Below are 24,484 nucleotides of genomic sequence, written 5' to 3' on the forward strand. Positions count from 1 at the left end.
GGCAAGAACACTGGAGTGGGTTGCCGTTTCCTTCTCCCAGGGCATCCTAAGCAGCTGATTTACCTGTGGCGTCCAGGTGAGGGAACAGACAAAGGTCATGAGGTATTTTCTCAACAGGCACTGTGGATGGTGATCTGTGGATAAAGGAGAAATGCCCGTGGGTCCCAAGCTATAGAAGAGACCAGCACCTTCCAAAGTCTTTTCATAACTTACAGGAATCTAAACTATGAATATGTAAGACGCAAATGCGTGCATGGCTAAGAACAGGTAAGATCATCGATGGGAAATTCTTACAGTAATTCCAAGAAGCCTGTAGGTCATCCGCCCCTCGAGGGGGTCATCACTGATCTCTGAGGCTCCTCTAGGTCACTTCCTGGGCATGTCGCTTGTTAAAGAATTATAGAAATGTCCTCAGTCATATTTAGGACATGCAGAACGTCAGTTTGCATTGACTTTCATTAAAGTCAGACTTCCCCTTTATTAATGACTTTCTTCTGCTGACTTTTGATTTCTGGGGTCCATGAGTGTATGGGTTGAGGCCACACTGAAAAGTAGATCCTTAAAGAACAATCTTAGAATTGACGATTCAAGTAGGCCTATTAGTCTAGGACAGAAGTCTGTGCTGCTGTTCAGTAAAAAGTTGCTGAACAAATATAAAAACTATCGCTCTAGGGGAAAAAGGCAAATTGGGTTTCCAGGAGACGTACAGGTTAACTTCGTAGAAACTGCACAGATGAACAGTTACGCAAACTCCAAGTAAACAGTAATGAGGGCTCTTAGGGGGACCATCTATGGTGCTGGGTCTCAAAGTGGGGCCCCCAAGCTGTCAGATCAGCGTCACCTGGGAGCCCGTTACACGTGGAGAAGCTCAGGCCCCATCACAGACATCCTGAATCAGAAATTCTGCAGATGGGGCCTGGATATCTGTGTTTTAATGACCTGTCTAGTGACAGATGCAAGTAAAGGTGAAAACTGCCGATCCACAGGCTGCAAATTTAGCAGTCGTGAATTCAAACTGAGATTCAATGAGGGGGACTGTTACTTAGCTTTTACCTCTCTATTTCAATGTTATCCACACAAAACTGGAGTCAGATGATTAGAAACATACTGATACACTGTTAGAAACATACTCAGAATACCCGGGAAACTGTTATTCACATCAAATAACAATGAAGCTGTTATTCGATTTTAAGTTTCAGTGTCAGTACATGAAAAAAAAAGCTGCTTTCAACTCCCTTTCCATCAGTGTATTAAGAAAACAGATTCACTCAGTAAGGGATGGTTATCATGGTGTATTCCAGACATTTTTAAACATATAAACATGGTACTAACAGTGACAATTTTCCAGAAATATACAGCCGGTAGGTCCACACACTACAGAACATCCCCTTCCTCATAAACTTACAATTGAAACGTGCAGTGACCTACATTTATTTGGCAATGGAGGGCCCACACATCTTCATGTCGACTCTAATTTAATCTTTCTAAAACTCCCTGAGAAACAGGTATTTTAGAAAGGAGAGCGTTGAGGTGTGGAGTAATAAAACAATCTGATCCAGCTCACCAGGCTGCAAGGGGGCAGAGCTGAGGCCTGGACAGGCAGCTCTGGGGAGCCCTGGGGCATTAAGGACCCCGAGAACTGTCACAGAGCACCCTGACCAGAATGTGGGACCGTGGGCATCCTTCAGGTCAACTACGCTAGGATCAAAGTGAGAAGTTACAGTCTGGAAAAGAAATTCCTTAAGAAGCAGGCCCTGCATGTCCTGAACATAACAGATGCTCAGTACATGTTTTTCTGTCCCCTTGACTCCTGTGCTAGGTCGTGACCAGCTCTCTAACAAAAACAGCCCTATTTCCATCCTCTTTAAAGATACTTCATAGCTTATCATGGAGTTTTGTGAAAAACTTACTGTTTTTCTGGCTGCACAACTGCAATCTTTCTCTTCTTTTGTGCTGTAAAACAGGCAAAAGGGGTAAAAAAGAAAAGTGGCTTTAACAGCAAGTTGGGAATAAGCATTTTTTTTTTAAATGGCTCCATAGGTATAGAACTGTGTCTGTTTTTAAAGTAACAATTTGAAAACTGAAAAGTTACTTCATTCCAGGGCCACAATTTTATCTTCATCTCTTCCAGCACAAAATAGACTTTGACTTTTCAGAAATGAAATCTAAAGAGAATTTAGTACATTTTACCTTATCACTACATGGGCTACTTTATTCTAAAATGTGCTTCTAATAAAAAAGAACACACATATCAGACCTCCCAGGAACACAGCTGGTGAAATGGACTGGTACAAGCATTGATTATCCAGGTGACTTTTCCCCACAGAAAGTGCGATAAGGCAAATTATTTTACCATCGCAGAATGCTCCCAAATTAGGATTAGAGACATGTTTATAAACTACAACATTTTATCATTAAAAAGCAGATTGGTACCTAGCAAATACATACGTCTGTCAAACAGTGACAGAAACCAGGCAACAATAACCTGAGGTTAAGAAAATTTCCAGGTTACATTTATAACTGGTTGGAATCACCTTCACAAAGACAGGCCAGAGCTTTTGGCAGCTACTAACTCAGGCATAGATAATCCTGCATCTTCCAACATTAGGAAAAATTAATTCTCACAGAATTTCTAAAGCTGTTGGAGTTTAGCAGGTTTAATTAGACTTTGCCTCTTCAAAGCAAAATGTATGTATGAGAAACAACAGGAGAACACGAACAAATAAGAGAAACAGTGACTCAAAATTTCATCTATTCTTGATTTTATTTAGTATCCAATTCCAGGACAGGCAGACCTCAGCGATATTGTGGGTTTGGTTCCAGACCACCCCAACAGAGTGACCATCACAACACAGGAGGCATGGGAATTTTTTGGTTTCCCAGTGCATATAAAAGTTACATTTTGTAAGTCTACTATAAATCTGTAGTCTATCAAGTGTGTATCGTAATATAGCCTGTCTAAAAACCAGTGTATATACATTAATCAAAAATACCTGATTGTTAAAAAATGCTATCATCTGAGCATCACTGAGCTATAGTGGTGACATCAAAAGGTCACTGATCACAGATAATCACAACAAATACAATGATGAAAAAGTTAGAAATGCTGCAAGAATTACCGAATGGGACACAAAGACACCAAGTGAAAGAATATTGTCGGAAAAGTGGTATCACAGGCGTGCTTGATACAGGGTTGCCTGAAACTTTCAATGTGTAAAAAACGCAGTACCTGTGACAGTAAATCTGCCTATAATTACTAGGATAAAGTATAAACTCTGTGATCTCTAAAGGGAAAGATGAGTGTGTAGACTACGCTGCCTAAGTGGGTCTTTGTTAATTAGGGTGAGATGCCCAAATTGTGTGATGTCTTGATGAGAAGCCAAACACAACAGGCTGGGGAACAGAGACGAATCGTTGTTATGTTCACCTTAATCTGTGTGGGCTTTCACCCAGAAAAACTCAAAACGCTCCTCCCCTCCCAAAGCCAGTGGAGGAGGAAGGGAGAGGGTCAGGACACGAATCTCTGTCTGAGGCACAAGCAGGCACGGGGGACTGGATCTAAGCCTGCAGAGCCTGGTGGGGGGTGGCCTGCCCAGGGCTGTGGGGGCTGAGCCAAGGACCCAAGACATTTTAAGTGAGAATAAAAGTCAAAGGTGGCCCTCAACACTGAAATCTTTATTCTAAGCTCATAATTTTAGAAGTATTTTAAATTGAGGGCAAGACATAACTGTCACCAGATGAGATTCAGTATGCGGGACTGGGTACAGGGCAAAAGAACTTCTTAGAATCCACCTCTGTCTATAGCCTGGGCCCCTACTTTATTCACATGAATAACCCCACCTGACTCTTGGTGAGTATTGGTAAGTCTCTTGTGTCCTTCACAATTTCTCAACCTCAGGAAACAGGAGGCCAGTGATGGCAGGGAACTCTGTTTACAGCAATGTTCGGAACATCTGGGTAAATGAACCTTACGGGAGGGTGCTAAAAAAAAGTTAGCCAGAATACAAAGTAATAAAGAAAACATAAGAAATATCTAACCTACTTCACAAAAAATTAAAAGCCTTATCTTTAAGGACACACAATTTTAAATACTACTGTTGACACATTAGGGTGGAATTATAAATGCCGATTTATTACTGAATGAATTATCATATACTATAAATGTATATTTTTTTAAATGGTTACCATTTCAGGATAATGACCTACAACAATTTACATTAAAACACACACTTGTATATATTTAAGTGGTGTGTTTGTGAGTGCATGTGTGTGTGTATGGGATGCTGGGTTATTTTGACTACTAATATTGGTTTGATTTGGCACTTCTGTAATCAGAAGGATGTAATGTAATGCCCCTTTCAAAGTCCAGTTGAAATCTCACTGGTAATTTAATGCCAAGAATCAGTTCAGGTCAGTCTCTCAGTCATATCCAACTCTTGGCGACCCCATGGACTGCAGCATGCCAGGTTTCCCCATCCATCACCAACTCCTGGAGCTTGCTCAAACTCATGTCCATCGAGTCAGTGATGCCATCCAACCATCTCAACTTCTGTTGTCCCCTTCTCCCTCCTTCAATCTTTCCAAGCCTCAAGGTCTTTTCTAGTAAGTCAGTTCTTCGCATCAGGTGGCCAAAATATTGAGGTTTCAACTTCAGCATCAGGCCCTCCAATGAATATTCAGGATTGATTTTCTTTAGAATTAACTGATTTGATCTCCTTGCAGTCCAAGGGACTCTCAAGAGTCTTCTCCAACTCCACAGTTCAAAAGCATCAGTTCTTTGGCACTCAGCTTTCCTGATAGTCCAACTCTCACATACATACATGACTACTAGAAAAACCACAGCTTTGACTACATGGACCTTTGTTGGCAAAGTAATGTCTCTGCTTTTAAATATGCTGTCTAGGTTGGTCATAACTTTTTCTCCAAGGAGCAAGCATCCTTTAATTTCATTGCTGCAGTCACCATCTGCAGTGATTTTGGATCCCAAGAAAATAAAGTCTCTGACTGTTGCCATTTTTACCCCATTTGCCATGAAGTGATGGGACCGGATGCCATGATCTCAGTTTTCTAAATGTTGAGTTTTAAACCAGCTTTTTCACTCTCCTCTTTCACTTTCATTAAGAGGATCTTAAGTTCTTCTTCGTTTTCTGCCATAAGGGTGGTGTCCCCTGCATATCTGAGGCTATGGATATTTCTCCTGGCAATCTTGATTCCAGCTTGCGCTTCATCCAGCCTGGCATTTTGCATGATATACTCTGCATATAACTTAAATGAACAGGGTGACAACCTACATACAGCCTTGACGTACTCCCTTCTCAATTTGGAACCAGTCTTTTGTTCCATGTCCAGTTCTAACTGTTGGTTCTTGACATTCATACAGATTTCTCAGGAGGCAGGTAAGGTGGCCTACTATTCTCATCTCTTGAAGAATTTTCCATAGTTTGTTGTGATCCACAGAGTCAAAGGCTTTGGCATAGTCAATAAAGCAGATGTTTTTCTGGAACTCTCTTGCTTTTTCTATGATCCAACGGATGTTGGCAATTTGATCTCTCGTTCCTCAGCCTTTCCTAAATCCAGGTTAAACATATGGAAGTTCACGGTTCATGTATTGTTAAGCCTGGCTTGGAGAATAGTGAGCATTACTTTGCTAGCATGTGAGATGAGTGCAACCGTGTGGTAGTTTGAACATTCTTTGGGATTGCCTTTCTTTGGGATTCGAATGAAAACTGACCTTTTCCAGTCCTGTGGCCATTGCTGAGTTTTACAAATTTCCAAATATTGAGTGCAGCACTTCCACAGCATCATCCTTTAGGATTTGAAATATCTCTACTGGAATTCTATCATCTCCACTAGCTTTGTTCGCAGTGATGCTTCCTAAGGCCTGCTTGACTTCTCATTTCAGGATGTCTGGTTCTAGGTCAGTGATCACACCATCGTGGTTAGATGGGTCATGAAGATCTTCTTTGTATATTTCTTTTGTGTATTCTTGCCGTCTCTTCTTAATATCTTCTGCTTCTGTTAGGTCCATACCATTTCTGTCCTTTATTGTGCCCATCTTTGCATGAAATGTTCCCTTGGTATCTCTAATTTTCTTGACGAGATCTCTAGTCTTTCCCATTCTATTGTTTTCCTCTATTTCTTTGCACTGATCACTGAGGAAGGAAGATAAGAGATCACTTATCTCTCCTTGCTATTCTTTGGAACTCTGCATTCAAATGGGTATATCTTTCCTTTTCTTTTTTACCTTTAGCGTCTCTTCTTTCCTCGGCTATTTGTAAGGCCTCCTCAGACAACCATTTTGCCTTTTTGCATTTCTTTCTCTTGGGGATGGTGTTGATCACTGCCTCCTATACAATGTCACAAACGTCTGTCCACAGTTCTTCAGGCACTCTATCAGATCTAATCCCTTGAATCTATTTGTCACCGCCACTGTATAATCGTAAGGGGTTTGATTTAGGTCATACCTGAATGGTCTAATGGTTTTCCCTACTTTCTTCAATTTAAGTCTGAATTTGGCAATAAGGAGTTCATGATCTGAGCCACAGTCAGCTCCTAGTCTTGTTTTTGCTGACTGTATAGAGCTTCTCCATCTTTGGCTGCAAAGAATAGAAGCAATCTGATTTCACTATTGACCACCTGGTGATGTCTATGTGTACAATCTTCTCTTGCCTTGTTGGAAGAGGATGTTTGCTGTGACCAGTGCATTCTCTTGGCCAAACTCTGTTAGTCTTTGCTCTGCTTCTTACTGTACTCCAAGGCCAAACTTGCCTGTTACTTCAGGTATCTCTTGACTTCCTACTTTTACATTCCAGTCCCCTATGATGAAAAGGACATCTTTTTGGGGTATCAGTTCCAGAAGGTCTTGTAGATCTTCATATAACCATTCAAGTTCAGCTTCTTCATCATAACTGGTTGGGGCACAGACTTGGATTACTATGTATTGAATGGTTTGCCTTGGAAATGAACAGAGATCATTCTGTTGTTTTGGAGATTGCACCCAAGCACTGCATATCAGACTCTTCTGTTGACTCTGAGGGCTACTCCAGTTGTTCCAAGGGATTCCTGCCCCCAGTAGTAGATATAATGGTCATCTGAGTTAAATTCACCCACTCCAGTTCATTTTAGTTCACTGATTCCTAAAATGTCAATGTTCACTCTTGCCATCTCCTGTTTGACCACTTCTAATTTATCTTGATTCATGGACCTAACATTCCAGGTTCCTATGCAATATTGTTCCTTACAGCATCAGACTTTACTTCCATCACCAGTTACATCCACAACTGGGCACTGTTTTCACTTTGGCCTCATCTCTTCATTGCCAGGAATAGTTAAGTATTTATATCTATGTCAGTGAATTATTGGAACCAATTATGATTGGTTTTGGGATAAACCTTTGGAGTAAACCTTAGGAGAATAAGTACTTTCTCAGATACAATCATACAAATGTATAGTACTTAGCTTAAACTTTTTCATGAATTGCATACAAACGGGGAGTAAAGATCCCAGACACTCATCTCCACCTTGTCACTGTGACTTGGTTTCTCAAGCTGGGAAATGCCTGCAGACATTCATCTCACGCAGATGCTTACAGGATGAATGAGACAAAAGTCCTGCTGTTCTGTGCAAAACTGAGAACATTTTTTGATTTTTACAGTTTGGCTCCGCTCTCTTTACCAAATTGCCTATTTTTTCACCTAAGTCCCAGATATGCCCAGCTAGGCTCCAAGTGGGGCAATACTCACAGGCTGTCTTGTGTGGTGTAGTCAGAGGGTAGGAGTTGGCCTCACACCAACCCACAGGGAAGATGTCCATAGATTCAACGTCCACGATAAACTCTGGAGCCGGGCTCTGCAGGCCTGTGGGGAGTCGAGACAACAGGTGCGGACAGTGTTAACAACAAAGACACAGAAGGAGGGGCAATCAGAGAGGCTCTGCGCGGGGAGTGGGGAGACACTGTTCTGAAAGCTGAACCCAAAGCCAACAGTGTTTTACGAGATACAAGCACCAGATAGGTCCAATAGCAAAAGTTCACGGGATCCACAAGAAGGGGGGCTTGGAAAAGAGATACTTTCCCCTGAAAACCAGAGGAAGAGGATGATTGGGGACAACCACATCCTTGTCCCCAGTGAAGGACAAGCATCCTTCTTTCCTAAAAATGGCTTTGAAGCTAAGTAAGTAGTCCAGCCTGTGGGGTGGGGGCCAAGACATTCTTCACCCAACACCAAGCAGAGGTCAACCTTCAACCAACAGAAGTTAAAGGTTCCGGTTAAAAGGAACTGGGAGGGTTCAGTGATGCTGGTTATAAGCAGTGAGCATCAAAGCACAATTCTCTAGGGTACATGCTCCTTTATCCCGTGCCCACGTCACTTCTTCTGAACTCAGACTCTTGCCGTATGACACTGAAGTCACTTAGGCAGGAGTGTCTCTTTGGTGGGGATCTGCCTTCATATTATAATCAAAATGATGCTTTGTGTTAAGTTGGCATAGCAGCTGAGAGACTCTGAGAGAAAAGATCTGGATACAACATGAGCAGAGGTTCCAAGGAACACTGGTTCCTGAGAGAATAAATTTAGAACCCTGCAAACTAGTGAAGAGAAGGAAATTCTATACCAAATCAACAGTTCTCTAAAAACACCTTTTGAGGAAAGACACTCTTGAACCAAGAATCAAAAGATAAGAAAGAGCTCTATTAATGGAGTGACCCCCTGGCCCTGACCACTTAATCTTGCTGTGCTTTTGGTTTCTTCACTGGAATCAAAATAAAAGTTAACACTCTTAGAAACTCCATCACACACCAAGCTATCACACATGATCTGATGAATTCTGAATCGCACTTCGCCTCCAAAACTTAGCTTCTGGAAGCTCAATACCAGTAAACATAAAATCTCCTCGCTATTTCAGCGACACTGGCTCCCAGAGTACATTATATGACAATCCCAGGTACCAGATTTAGCACTAAAACATAACTTTGGTGTACACAAAGTGCCTGGAACACTGACAACAGATGCTGATACACACATGTTATCACCTCCAGTCATCACACTGAACTAATGATGTGTTATCAGAGAAAGTCATTACTATGGTTATCAATCCTAACTTCCTTTTCACTGAATTCTCTGATAATTTGAAAGATATAACCTACAAGAATGCAAGCAGGTTTATAGGGCTTAGGTTTCAACACAGTTGAATGAATAGAAAGCATTTCCGCCCTGCATTAAATGACTCAACCAACATTTAACTAATCTGCTAAAGAAATCATCAAACAAACAAAACTGCCAAAACAGACAAAAGCTAAAGAAACTCCCCAACTAGCTTCAAATACAAAACTGATCTTTTCTTGTCGAGAAGGGCACTGGACTCAGCAGACGGGCCAATGAAAAGAGTCACTGAGCTGTTTGCTGTTACACAGGGCACTCCCTCATCTTCAGGCTCAGAAAAATACAAAGATAGAGCCTATTTTTTAGCTACTCAGCAATTTTGCTAACAGGCTGAATTCATCTACTACATACAAATAGGAGATGTGTTTAGGTACAAATCAGATTTTCAAGGTCAAAGGCGTACTTCAGGAGGGAGTATAAAGTGAACTTTATAGATTACTTCTTCCCAAATGCTCTGCTAGTTCAGACATCACATCATATTAGTGTGCTTTAACATACACACTTCTGTAATAAAATAAACATTCATATATTTCTTTTCCTAAGAATCATTTTGCTTTTAATTTTATTTTTGGCTGTGCTAGGTCTTCACTGCTGCATATGGGCTTTCTCCAGTTGCAGCTAGGAGAGCCTACTCTCTAGTTCCGGTGTCTGGGCTTCCGTAGTTGCGGGCCACAAACTTAACTGCCCAACAAAAGGCACGTGACGTGGGGTCTTCCCGAATCAGAAATCAACCCACATCGCCTGCAATGGAGGGTGGATCCTTAACCATTGGGCCACCACTCCTCTGTCCATGGGATTTCCCAGGCAAGAGATACCTGAGTGGATTACCATTTCCTTTTGCAGGGGAAGGATCCCCTGCACACTAGCCGGCGGATTCTTGACCACTGCACCACCTGGGAAGCCCCTAACCTCGTCTAGTGTTGACACCAATGTCAGATGGGCTCAAGTGTGCAGTGAGAAGATAGAGCACTGAAAGACAGAAAGCAGGACCTGCGTCCTGGAAGCCCCTCCCAGCACCCACTCCGCACCGTCCACCTGCAGACGCTGCCCACAGAGCAAGATCTAAGAGAAGCCCTCACTCATCTCAGCCCTGGAGCTGAACTCCTAAGGAATCAAAACACAGCAAAACTGGCTGACAAGAGCGACATAGGATAGGAAACCATCAGAAAGAAAACAACAGAAATGGGATTAAACGTGTAAGTGGAGGGAGAGAGCCATGGATGGTGAACTCTTAGGACACTCACTCTCGTGCAGGTACTTTACAAAGAGTTTTATCCTCACAGCCCTAAGAGATCAGATGGTTTCACTCCCATTTTACAGATGAGTAAACTAAGCTGAAGCTCCAATGTTCACACCTGATGCAAAGAGCCAACTTATTGGAAAAGACCCTGATGCTGAGACAGACTGAGAGCAGGAGAGGAGGACAGCAGAAGATGAGATGGTTGGATGGCATCATCGATTCAGTGAACATGAATTCGGGCAAACTCGGACAGACAGTGAGGGACAGGGAGGCCTGGCGAGCTGTAGTCCACGGGGGTCACAAAGAGCTGGACATGGCTTAGTGACTGAACAACAACAACAAACTGAGGGTCAGGAAAACATCAAACAGCTGGTAAGAGAGGGACCTAGGGCTCAAACCCAAGCAATCTTGCTCCAGAGCCTAGGAAGGCATTCGAGGGAGGTTCGTGAGAACACGGTCAGTCAGAAGTCACACTGAGCACAACAGCAGCTTGAAAACCCAAACTCGCCTTTGGTTCCTAGTGCAAAGCCTTCTAGGGAGGAGATCTCCCTCCTCGGCCTCCACCAAATTCTTCCCCCAACATCCCCATATTGCTTAAGAAAGCCAGAGCCAGGGCTGTCGCTGCCCACCCAGAACCTGTGTAGCTGGCTGGCGGTCTCCAAAGCCTGTTCACAGACAGTGCCCCCCACCTCCTGGGCCACCTTCCTCAGCTGTGCAAGAACATAGGTCCTGTCCCATATATACATATATATGTGGATATATACCCCATGTATATACATATATACATCCATATATACATACACAATACACCCATATACACATACATATGTATACTCACATATATACATATATATACAGTCATGTATATACATATATATACCCATGTACATATACACACACACCCATATATACATACATATATATATACCCACTGATACATATACACACCCATATACACATACATATATATACACACTCATATATATACATATGTACATATATACACACACCCATCTATACACATACATATATACACCTACCTATATGCACATACATATATACACACCCATCTACACATACATATACACATACCTAGATATACACCCCATATATATACATATACACACCTATATATACATACATGTATATATACAGCTATACATACATACACCCATATATATCAAATACATTTTATATATATATACACACACACACACACACACATACCCTATATAAATATACACATACACACACACATATATACTGTGTGGACCTGCATGTTCAGTCGTGTCCAACTCTCTATAACCCTAGGGACTGTAGACCACCAGGCTCCTCTGTCCATAGGATTTTCCAGGCAAAAATACTGGAGTGGGTTGCCACTTCCTCCTCCAGGGGATCTTCCTGACCCAGGGATCGAACCTGTGACTCCTGTGTCTCTTGTATTACAGGTGAATTCTTTACCACTGAGCCACTGGGGAAGTCTTATACATATACACACCCATATATATACATACATATATATACACACAGCCATATATACACATACATATATATACAGACCCATAATACACATGCATATATATACACACTCATACACACACATATATTTACACACCATATATATATATATCCATATATACACATATATACACACCCATATATATATACATATAGAACTAACAACCAAAAAAGATGTCCTTTTCATTATAGGGGACTGGAATGCAAAAGTAGGAGGTCAAGAGATACCTGGAGTAACAGGCAAATTTGGCCTTGGAGTACAGAATGAAGCAGGGCAAAGGCTAACGGAGTTTGGCCAAGAGAACACACTGGTCATACCAAATACCCTCTTCCAACAACACAAGAGAAGACTCTTATCCATGGACATCACCAGATGGTCAACACTGAAATCAGACTGCTTACATTCTTTGCAGCCAAAGATGGAGAAGCTCTATACAGTCAGCAAAAATAAGACGCGAAACTGACTATGGCTCAGATCACGAACTCCTTATTGCCAAATTCAGACTTAAATTGAAGAAGTAGGGAAAACCACTAGACCATTCAGGCATGACCTGAATCAAATGCCTTACGATTATACAGTGGAAGTGACAGATTCCAGGAATTAGATCTGATAGACAGAGTGCCTGAAGAACCATGGATGAACATTTGTGACACTGTACAGGAGGCAGTGACCAAGACCGTCCCCAAGAAATGCAAAAAAGCAAAATGGTTATCTGAGGAGCACTTGCAAACAGCTGAGGAAAGAAGAGAAGCTAAAGGTGAAGGAGAAAAGGAAAGATATACCCATTTGAATGCAGAGTTCCAAAGAATAGCAAGGAGAGATAAGAAAGCCTTTCTCAGTGATCAGTGCAAAGAAATAGAGGAAAACAACACAATGGGAAAGACTAGAGATCTCTTCAAGAAAATCCAAGATACCAAGGGATCATTTCATGCAAAGATGGGCACAATAAAGGACAGAAATGGTATGGACCTAACAGAAGCAGAAGATATTAAGAAGAGGTGGCAAGAATACACAGAAGAACTGTACAAAAAAGATCTTCACGACCAAGATAATCACGATGGTGTGATCACTCACCTAGAGCCAGACATCCTGAAATGAGAAGTCACGTGGGCCTTAGGAAGCACTGCTACGAACAAAGCTAGTGGAAGTGATGGAATTCCAGTTGAGAAATTTCAAATCCTGAAAGATGATACTGTGAAAGTGTTGAACTCAATATGCCAGCAAATTTGGAAAACTCAGCAGTGGCCACAGGACTGGAAAAGGTCAGTTTTCATTCCAATCCCAAAGAAGGGCAATGCCAAAGAATGTTCAAACTACCGCACACTTGCATTCATCTCACACACAAGCAAAGTAATGCTCAAAGTTCTCCAAGTCAGGCTTCAACAGTACATGAACCACAAACTTCCAGATGTTCAAGCTGGATTTAGAAAATGCTAAGGAACCAGAGATCAAATTGCCAACATCCACTGGATCATAGAAAAAGCAAGAGAGTTCCAGAAAAACGTCTATTTCTGCTTTATTGATTATGCCGAAGTGTTTGACTGTGTGGATCGATTCCACACACAATTTTCCAAACTGTGGAAAATTCTGAAAGAGATGGGAATACCAGACCACCTGACCTGCCTCCTGAGAAATCTGTATGCAGGTCAAGAAGCAACAGTTAGAACAAGGTGTGGAACAACAGACTGGTTCCAAATTGGGAAAGGAGTTTGTCAAGGCTGTATACTGTCACTCTGTTTTTTTAACTTATATGCAGAGCACATCAGGTGAAATCCTGGGCTCGATGAAGTACAAGCTGGAATCAAGACTGTCAGGAGAAATATCAATAACCTCAGATATGCAGATGACACCACCCTTATGGCAGAAAGCGAAGAACTTAAGAGTCTCTTGATGAAAGTAAAAGAAGAAAGTGAAAAAGTGGCTTAAAACTCAACATTCAAAACGCAAAGATCATGGCATCCAGTCCCATAACTTCACGGCAAGTAGATGGGGAAACAGTGGAAACAATGGCTGACTTTATTTTGGGGGGCTCCAAAATCATTGCAGATGGTGACTGCAACCATGAAATTAAAGGATGCTTACTCCTTGGAAGGAAAGTTATGACCAACCTAGACAGCATATTAAAAAGCAAAGACTTTACTTTGCAAACAAAGGTCTACCTAGTCAAAGCTATGGTTTTTCTAGTAGTCATGTATGGATGTGAGAGTTGGACTGTAAAGAAAGCTGAGCGCCAAAGAATTGATGCTTTGAACTGTGGTGTTGGAGAAGACCCTTGAAAGTTCCTTGGACTGCAAGGAGATCTAACTAGTTAATCCTAAAGGAAATCAATCCTGAATATTCTTTGGAAGGTCTGATGCTGAAATTTGGCCACCTGATGTGAAGAAGTAACTCACTGGCAAAGACCCTGATGCTGGAAAAGACTGAAGGCAGGATGACAAGGGGATGACAGAGGATGAGGTGGTTGGATGGCATCACTGACATGACGGACTTGAGTTTGCCCAAGCTCCAGGAGTTGGTGATGGACAGGGAAGCTGGTGTGCTCCAGTCCATGGGGTCGCAAAGAGTCAGACATGACTGAGGGACTGAACTGAACTGATATATATACACACATACCTATACGTACACACCCATATATATACTTAAATACACACCCATATACATATATATACACGCCCTTATATACATACATATATATACACAGCCATATATATGTATATACACATATACCTATACACACACACATATATATACACACACAAAGACATATATATACACACATACCCAACCATCTGCTAAAGCAGCCTCTCCCCAAAATGGCTCCAGCAGCCCATATCCCTTCTCAAAGATTTAAAATCCACCCACACTGGTGGGAAACATAATTATCTTCACATTTGCACTTTCCCTCGTCTCATTTTTGCAAGTCTCTGCAAAATACTTATCAACCACCTGACTTGATCATAATAGACAAAGTCTAAAAGGGCAGTTTTCTTCACCTCTTCTAGACAGAAGAGGTTAACCTAGTCTGAGTTTCTTGGCACATTTGCGGTCTGAGAGGCCGTGACAAACTCCCCATCCAGAGGAATCATCTGGGGAGGGTGAGATGAAATGCAGATTCCCAGACCCTGCTCCCAGGGTCAGAAGGAGTGAGTGGAGCAGCCCCGGGAACTGGCACTTGCCTAGGACTCCTGTGGATTATGAGCGAAGGCAACCGGTTTACCGGAACTAAGCCAGGCACATGGCAAAAACCAACGAAGGAGATTTTGAATTTCAGCTGATGAGTAGAAAATATCTCACTACCTCAACACTCGATTAGCAAAAAGCAGTTCTTAAGGGGTTGCTCCTACCTTAAATCGCTTTCTCGCTGAGGGACACAGCTTTTATTTATTCCTCGTATCCATTCGACAAGACTTGAGCAAGCAAAGTGTGCGTGAACTCTCATTCGAGTATTGTGCTCTGTGAAAACTGGCAAAGACAGGTTTTGCTTGCACTGGACGTCACCTGTAGAATCAGGGCCATGTCCGGGCCAGGCCCCGCGTGCTCAGCGCTGGTCAATGAGGATATGAGGTTCATGGTAAAGGATGCGGCTTTTCAAAAAGCTCCCATCCAAAGTGATACACAGAGCAGACTGAGGCTGAAATGTTTACAGTATGTTTTTCTAGTGTTGACTGTGGAAAAGTTTTATTCTCTCCAGATTTTGTTTCAGAGGGCAGCAAAGAGAAAAGTCCAGGAGATGCTTGTAGTAACAACCAAAGTTGATGGTTCGAATTAAGCAATCTGGTACTTCTCCACAGACCTGATGACCTCTGGATCATCTTTGTGTCTTTTTGTTCTCTGTATGCTTGTTTTTAACAAACCTGAAGGGAAACCCCCAGGTGACAAACACTGGGTGGGCCACCATTCCCTCCCCATGTTCAAAGTGCAGAAATGTTAACCCAGAACTTTCTTTCACTTCTAACAGGGCTCCCAATTTCAAATCCAGGTTTTGTTGCTCATGTTCTAAAGCTCTCCACAAAAATTCCTGTAGCGGTAACAATGAAGGAGCTAAATAACCCAGTGGAAATGAAGCCTGCAGGTCGTGGTACTTTTGTAACATAAAAGGTATTTTCTACCTAAGCTAAAAGGCTGAAACACCTAACTTTCACCCGACAACCAAAAATACGTGGAATACCACACCTCTTTGAAACGGGAGGAAAACAGTTTAATAATGGGAATAAGAAAGACCAAGAAAGGCAATCCAAAGGAGTCAACCTTCTTCAAGAAAATTAACACACTCTGAGAACACCCACACCCTACATGTCCCATGAGAAAATGATGGCCAATAAATACAACGTCACTTGGACAGTGAGATGCGGATGTAACCGCTTGGGAGCTAGTGTGTGGGGCCACGACACAAGAGACATTATAACTGAATGTAACTGAATGCACAGAACATGAACCGCGGTCGTTTAGTCGCTAAGTTGTGTCCCACTCTTTTGCGACCCCATGGACTGCAGCCCACCAGTGGAATTCTTCAGGCAAGAATACTGGACTGGGTTGCCACTTTCTCCTCCAGGGGATCCTTCCAACCCAGGGATGGAACCTGAGTCTCCTGCACTGGTAGGTGGATTCTTTACTACTGAGCCACCAGGGAAGCCCAGAACATGAATAACTGCTAAGCCTAGAGATGCTAACTGACAGCAGATATTAACACACGAGAAAGCGTCACAACATCCTCTCCCAAACTCAAAACCCCATCATCAGCAACTGCCCTGGTTCACTGCCGGCAGTTTTTGAAAACTTGACATTCTTCCCAAATATGAACCCCAAATAATATTACACTCATCTCATGTGTTTGACTCTTCTTTTCCTCTTCAACATTAGCTCCTGTAGAGGCACTTAAAGAACTACCTGGCTTTAAGGGAAGTCAAACACTAAACTAAAATGATCATTTCAATTACCTGAACTTCGTCAATTAGCTATGTGTTGAAAATATTTCAAATCAATTTAATACATAAAAATGATAAACTGGTATGAAGTACACAATAAATTGTCACATAAACTGTCTATAATAAGAATCACCATGATCCTAACAATAATTTAACTGCACTAAAGTGAGAAGAGTGAATCTCTAATATTTTGTCTCCAGGACTGAGGAAAGAAAACAATACACACAGAAAAATCTGAGATAATAAGAAATAAAGTGCTATTAAGATTGCTGTCACTTTCAAAGGTCAATATTCAGAGAGGGATAAAAAATCAAAACAAAACCAAAAAATTAAAAAACCCCAAAATTCAAGAAAGATCAAGAGACCGAATGAATTTTAAATTGAATTGATGAGGCGAAGGCATAATTTTGACCAATAACACCAGGTAAACAATATTCAACAGATTTTTTTTTTGTAATATGTAAGGTCTGAAAAAAATGGACAATCAATTTTCCGACGTGCTTCCTAACGCTAACTAATTTTCATTAATCCCAATGAAAGCACTCAGGAAAGTAAGAACAAGAGCTGCCATGAGCTGATTTACATTTCTCTGCTATAAAACCAGAAGTGGATATCCAAAGAAAAAGATCAATAATGAGGAAAGACTGTCAAAATGTTAAATACACACTAGACGCTGCTCATCATTCTTTTTAAGAATTGGGACGTTGTAGGGTCTGTTGGATTAAGCAATAAAGATGTTAAGAGGGACGAAACCAAACCACAGGTACATCTTAATGCCTCAGCTAGTTTCTCCATCTATAAAAATCAGGACACTCTTAACTGCTGTCTGTTAGCTGTAAAGCACTCTGCAAGTACAAATTGCTAAATAAATTATGACTGCCAAGGAATTCTAACCATAATGTGCTAAATAATGATGAAGAAACATGGACTTTGAACTTCAGCACTTTTTTTTTTTTTTTCCAAATTAACTGCGCAAACAAGACTAATCTCTCATAGTATTAGGCTTAGTATGGTGTTAGGTAACAAGCTCTAGGGATTCAAAAAATCACTGAAGGGATCTTGTTTTTCCAACAGCTGTTGATTCAACTTTATAGGCAGTAATGAAAATAAGTTTACATCCTACTTCAGTAACTGCTGAAATACCACCATAACACCTGTGTCCACATTTTGGCTAATTCCAACTAGAGGCCATTCTACCCAAAATTCCAGCAGAAGTGTAAAGCTACTAAGCAATCACTTTTTTCAGAATTTCCTTTTATTTTAGATTGACTTTGAAATCCCAAACCATGGTTATGTTTTAAAATATCTTCTGGAAATTAGGATTTTTAGCTAGAATCACTGTTCTCTGCCCCTTCCAATCTCTTGGACTATAATATTTATTAGATGATAGGCCTATCAAAGAACATAGTGTTTTTTTAAGACTTGTTTAATGAGGAAAGAGGATAAAGATACTGGCACCAATATTATAACCTTCCAAACTTTCTAGGCCTATGGTGGTTGACCGTGTCATAAAATTTAAAATCTAAACTAGGAAAGCTAACAGGATTGTATGACTCATCTCTAACACCTTTTTTCCCATATACATCTGAAATAACTGCCAAGTGCTAGGAAACTGAAAAACAAACAAAAGACCCAAAGAATTTTAAATCACAGGAAGATGACAAAACCTTAACAATCAAATGCATTTTAATTCCTCCTCACTGTTTTAAGTCCACAAGCTAATCAAACTTCTGCTTATGAAGTGTATTGTTCTGTGAATTATCTGGATGATTATAAATAAAATGAAGCTATGAAGAACAGTTTAAACCAGGGGCCCCTAACCCCTGGGATGATCTGCAGTCAAGCCAATACAGTAATAGAAATAAAGTGCGCAATAAGTGTAAGGCACCTGCATCATCCTGCAACCATTACTCCCCCAGGCCATGGAAAAACCGTCCTCCATGAAACCGGTCCCTTGTGCCAAAAAGACTGGGGACTGCTGGTTTAAACACCACTAAACAAACAGGTCTGCTGCTGCTGCTGCTAAGTCGCTTCAGTCGTGTCCGACTCTGTGCGACCCCAGAGACGGCAGCACACCAGGCTCCCCCGTCCCTGGGATTCTCCAGGCAAGAACACTGGAGTGGGTTGCCATTTCCTTCTCCAATGCATGAAAGTGAAAAGTGAAAGTGAAGTCGCTCAGTTGTGTCCGACTCTTCGCGACCCCATGGTCTGCAGCCTACCAGGCTCCTCCGTCCATGGGATTTTCCAGGCAAGAGTACTGGAGTGGGGTGCCATTGCCTTCTCCAACAGGTTTACATTCTGTTTATTATATATTTGGGGAGATAGTCATGTCCAGTTACTATTTTAAAGAAAACCTAAACATCTGTGAAAGAAACCAAAGTAAAGGGTATGATTCACATTAAAACGCAAATATATAATTCTGTCCTGTTAACAACCAAGACCTCAAATACCAGTTTTAGTGACTCATATTAATTTAATTTTGACATTAGCTTGTATAATCAGAGATGTAAAAAGACCACTGTGTTCCAAACATAATTTCACACCAGCATCTCATTTCATGAAACTATTAGTCAAGACGAGAGCCTCTGAATGAATTTACCTTTGATTCGTTTCACTTATTTAAGAATGCTGAATAATTAAGACAGCTGAAACACGAGGAAAGCGAAGCAGGCACACTGGGCAGTGCTGCAGCCGTCGGCCCCGCCCGCTCCCGGGGGACCCCGGATTCAGAACCATCAGGACTGCGAGTACCTTCCAGGCGGAGCCACATCAGCCTCCCCTTCACAGCTATGACGGAGGCCACACAGAGCTCGCCCGGGTTCCTGGGGTTCACGGCTTCAAGCTTCATGTTCTTCGTGAATCCCCGACTGAACGATGTCTGGAAGAGAAAGAGAACGGACACTGAGCCAGCAGATGCCACAACGAGAAAACGCTCAGCGAGAGCAGAGCCAGCTGGCGCAGCAGAAATGCACACACATGCACACGCAAGCAAGTGCACACGCATATATGTGCACATGCATGCAAGTGCACAGATCGTACTAAGAGAGGTGAGTTCACACGCTTATTTCCCCATCACCCATGAGGAAAGAACCACACATGCTTCATTTGTGTCCCAGAAAAGAGACCTCTGCTTGGCTCACAGCAGGTGCCTAATAATTTCTCATTTTCCAGCTCTGTGTGCATCCCTCCGACCCCAGGATCACTGTGATGCCAATAACTTCTCTTCCCTGTACTCCTCACTCATATCACACCGGGTACATTTCAGGGTGAAAGGAGGCCGCAATCTCCACCCGGCATCACCTCCTTCAGCACAACGTCTGTCCTCCAGTTTGTTTTTGTTGTTGTTTTTATTTTTTTAACTAATTATTTACTTTACTTTGCAATATTGTATTGGTTTTGCCATTCGTTGACTTGAATCCGCCATGAGTGTACATGTGTTCCCCATCCTGAACCCCCCTCCCACCTGCCTCCCCATCCTATCCCTCTAACTGCAGGTCTGCTGGTGCTGGCCTCCCAGTTTCCTTTTATCTGAAATGGTCCTTATTTTCCCTTTGATCCTTTTGTTTATTTTTATTTACTTTTGAAATTCACTTTTAAAAATACACATAGAGGGAAATCCATTCTTTTCAGTGTGATGTCCTAGGAAGGCAGGACTGTCAGATGGACGCATGCAATCATGCAGCCATAATCACAGTCAAGACACAGAACAGGGCCGTCACCTGCAAAGAGGCCTGGCACTGGGACTCTGGCGATCAATCCCTCCAGGACCCCCAACTCCTGGACCACTGGATCTATTTTCTGTTACTGTAATTCCACTTTTCCTCTAACACCATCTAGGGAGACTACTGTGCTAGGGAGCCTTGCGAGTCTGGCCTTTTTCACTAAGCAAAGTGTTATTTGAGAATCAGTCATGCTGCCACAGGACTGGCACCTCATTCTACTTCATGCTGACTGGTATCTACAGAAGAACCACGGTTTGTCTATCCAGCTACCAGCTGGAGGGCAGCTGAGCAGTTTCCAGGCTTTGGTAGTTGTGAACAAAGCCACGATGAACATTTAAGGACAAGTTTTTGTGTGAATCTAAGTTCACTAATATGCTCAGGCTGCCATAGCAAATACCACAGGCTGGGAAACTCAAACAAGAGAAATATTGACTCATGGTTCTAGAAGCTAGAAATCCAAGATTAAGTCGTCAGCAAGGTGAATTTCTTCTGAGGCCTCGCCATTTTCTCCGTGTCTTCACACCGTCTTCCTGCCATGCGTGGGGTCTGTGTCCTCATCTCCTTTTCTTATAAGGACACACGTCATGGTGGATAAAGGCCCATCCACAAGACCTCACATTACCTAGTTACTTCCCTAAATACTCTAACTCCGAGTAGTCAACATTTCGAGGTGCTGAGAATTAGGACTGTAACACATGAATTCTGTGGGGACAAAATTCAGTCTCTAACACTAAGGTCTCATGTCTCTAGGGAAAGAAGGATTGCAGGGCCATAAGATAAATGCAAAAGTCTGTTAAAAAAAAAAAAATGGGATGACCACTCCTGCACGCCTTTCTTCCGGGCACCCGCCTCCCTCCAGAATCTGCCTGCTTATGTTCATTCTCCACAACTCTCAGGTGCCTGTTTTGGTATTCCGTCCAGAATTTACAGTTGCTGTCTGCAGGAGGATCAAGTCAGTACGAGCTTACTCAGCCAATGCTAGAAGCAACACTCCCTCCTAATATTTCAAAATAAATATGAAACTTTCCCCAAATTACCCACTACTTACAAGTTTTTTATCTGAAGTTACAATATTGTATAAAGACATCTAATTTGAAATACATAAACTGAGATAAACAGGTTCCTGTAAGTAAGAGAGATTACATCTTGATGTGACTTGTAGAAGGAAAACAAGGTAATTCATATTTCCATTTTTTTTTTTAAATGGACGTTAAGTTGAAAATGCAATTAAATCTTTATGTTACCAGAACTAAATTATCCAATGTGTGTATTAAGAAACCCATTTGCTCCTTTCCTTTATGTTTCTCTGGAAATGAAGAAATCCTAGGTTGGCTGTTTTTCTGCAAGTCATCCTGCCAGGTTCATGACTATTAGGTATTAAGCTTCTTTTTGATGACATGACCTGATAGGCTGCCTGAAAAGTCTCTAAGTCAGTTAAAACGCATTTTATCCTACTTAATAAGGGAAAGCTACAACTGTACAACCGACTTCATTTTAGCTCACTGCAGGAGGGTAATTTATAAAGGACCAATAGCAAAACTGTTACCTGTGACTTTATTCTACTAAGTATTTGGCTGTGTCGATCCATCTCAGAACCATCTCGGATTTTCAAACATCCCCAGGGCAATATCCTCCACACACCCACTTCCGCATTACCCCTCCTCTAGTACACACAAGATGTGGAATTAAAAAGTGAATTCACAATAAGCATGCCATTCAAGAGCATGTGTAGCCTGCTAACATCGTCCAGCAAGGTCCCAATAATGCAACGCACGTGCCACCAGGCAGATACCCACGCTGTCGATTAAATAAACAGACAACCAGACACAAAGTTGGGGGGGCACCTTGATAACAAGTGCATTCCTAATTAAAACGCCAGTGTTTTCATTAATACAGATCTCATCTTGGTATGCTGAATCCTGAAACCTCAGAGGCCACCTGGGGACACAGCTCCTAACTGCCCATAAAGATCCATTTGAACAATGGCTGGCAGAGGGCAGATAAAAAGATGCCTTGAGGGAAGCATGTTGTCCTGGAAGAAATAACTTGCCGAATCCAAAACGAGACGGGGACGTGAAGGTTTTCTTTCCACGGCTAAAAAGTTGGGGGAGGACGATCTTCCGTCTGGAAGAAAGCATGGCCTCAGAAGGGTCGGAGGATGTGATGAAGAGTTTCCACAATTAAATGAAAGGCAATGAGGCCAGTAGATTCCATGACTAGTGATATCAACACAGCACAGAGTCCAGTAAGACTCCAATGGACTTAACACGCCTTCAGGGCTGACCAGCTGCTGTCCTCTGCTGGCTGGTCGCACAGCTGTCTCCACACCCACCCCCCCACACACATACACACACACCATACAGCTCTGTCAATGCCGTGAAAGGCAACGTCACCCGGTAGGAGTTCACCGGATCACGTATGGAGCCCTGATTTCCAGCCCTGCCACAGATGTGTTTCGGTATTTATGAGCACAAGCTGACCTCGTCATCAACCTACTTAATTTTCCCAAATCTGATTCTGATTTATGCTCAGTATTGAGCCTCTCTCTATTAAGCCAGCTCTTCCCAACAGAAAGGGCTGCCAACCGAGTCCCTGGAGGATGAATTATCCTGAGGCAGCAATGAATCAGCAGCTCTAGGAGCACATGCTGGAAAACACGGCTTCAGTGTGGGAGCGTGACACTCTGCAGTAGGCACAGTCCCCAGTGGGAGGGCCAAGTCTTCGTTCTTAGCATAAAAAATGAACTTTCATAACTAAATGCATGTTCAACTTATGAGGCTAAACTTTTGTGTCTCATTCTCAAGATGGAGATGATTCACATCCCTTTTCAGTTTCTATGTTTCAATGAATACTTTATAAACTATGTTGTACAAGAAACTCCTATAACTAAGCAAGTACACATGTTTGAACACACATACAGTTACTTCATGTGTCACTGTGCCAAAAAGGTCTATTTGAATAGGTAGTTTAAAGTAAGCACAGCAGAAAAGTGTTGGATTTAGTATCTTATTACTTTAATCCAATAAAGAAATTTAGGAACATAATTTAACATTATTTCTCTGGGGCAGAGAATCTCCTACTCCATGAACTTATCAATATTATACTCCATGGACTTCCCTGGCAGTCCAGTGGTTAAGACACCACACTCCCAATGCAGGGGGCACAGGTTCGATTCCTGAGCTGGGAACTACAATCCCACATGCCACACTCTGTTGTTGGTTAGGTGCTCAGTCGTGGCTGACTCCTTTGCAACCCCATGGACTGTAGTCTGCCAGGCTCCTCCGTCCATGGGATTTCCCAGGCAGGAATACTGGAATGGGTTGCCAGTTCCTTCTCCAGGGGATCACCCCAACTTAGGGACTGAAGCCACATCTCCTGCATTGGCAAGTAGATGCTTTACCACTGAGCCATAAGGGAAGCCACAGTTAACAGCCCTGGTGGCTGGCTGTGCACCAAAATCTGTCCTCCTCCTGCCAGCGTCCAGGCTCAAGGTGGGGGAGCAGTCGCCCAACCAGGGCACACTTCCCACTCTCGTGGCATCATGCCACCGAGTGACTACTTCTCCACAATGGAAGGTGACAGAAGTAATACGTAATGTGCATCAGTATCAAACTCAGCGTCTAGAACCAAGGTTCTTCTCTCCCGGCTCTCCCTTTCCTGTCTGCTCACTAGACTCAGATGGCCAAGCCAAGCACAAGCCTAGCCCAAGGCTCAACACAAGGAGAACCACCTGCTGATTGGTAACAACCTGGACCATCCACCGGGGAGAGAGAAACTTAACGACACGTTTCGTCTCCAGTCTGCTACAACAGCCCAGCATCACCCCAACCGATACAGCGGGGAAAAAACCAACACGAAGTTTAGGATCCTGCGGTGCAGGGTGGCACTCTAAGCCCACCACGGTCAATAAACAGGAAGCA

At 42.4% G+C, this 24,484-nt stretch overlaps 1 protein-coding gene across 7 annotated transcripts in view; it reads right to left on the minus strand.

Annotated features, from left to right (window-relative positions):
* The window catches only part of SFMBT2 (Scm like with four mbt domains 2), a 178,145-nt gene that overhangs the window by 30,155 nt on the left and 123,506 nt on the right, over nt 1-24,484 (minus strand). For 6 of the 7 annotated variants that reach the window (XM_086334810.1, XM_086334812.1, XM_086334807.1 and 3 more), the window contains 4 exons: nt 19,594-19,720; nt 7,743-7,856; nt 1,911-1,953; nt 64-134 (listed from right to left, as the gene is read on the minus strand). In XM_086334810.1, coding sequence (XP_086190936.1) covers nt 64-134; nt 1,911-1,953; nt 7,743-7,856; nt 19,594-19,720 — 355 coding nt within the window. Of the gene's footprint in view, nt 1-63; nt 135-1,910; nt 1,954-3,654; nt 3,982-7,742; nt 7,857-19,593; nt 19,721-24,484 lie in introns of those variants that run through there. The other variant, XM_086334814.1, reaches the window with a different exon arrangement.

Source organism: Bos grunniens, chromosome 13, assembly GCF_055505025.1.
Source record: "Bos grunniens cultivar Pamir isolate PY7600 chromosome 13, Bosgru_T2T1.0, whole genome shotgun sequence".
NCBI lineage: Eukaryota > Metazoa > Chordata > Mammalia > Artiodactyla > Bovidae > Bos > Bos grunniens.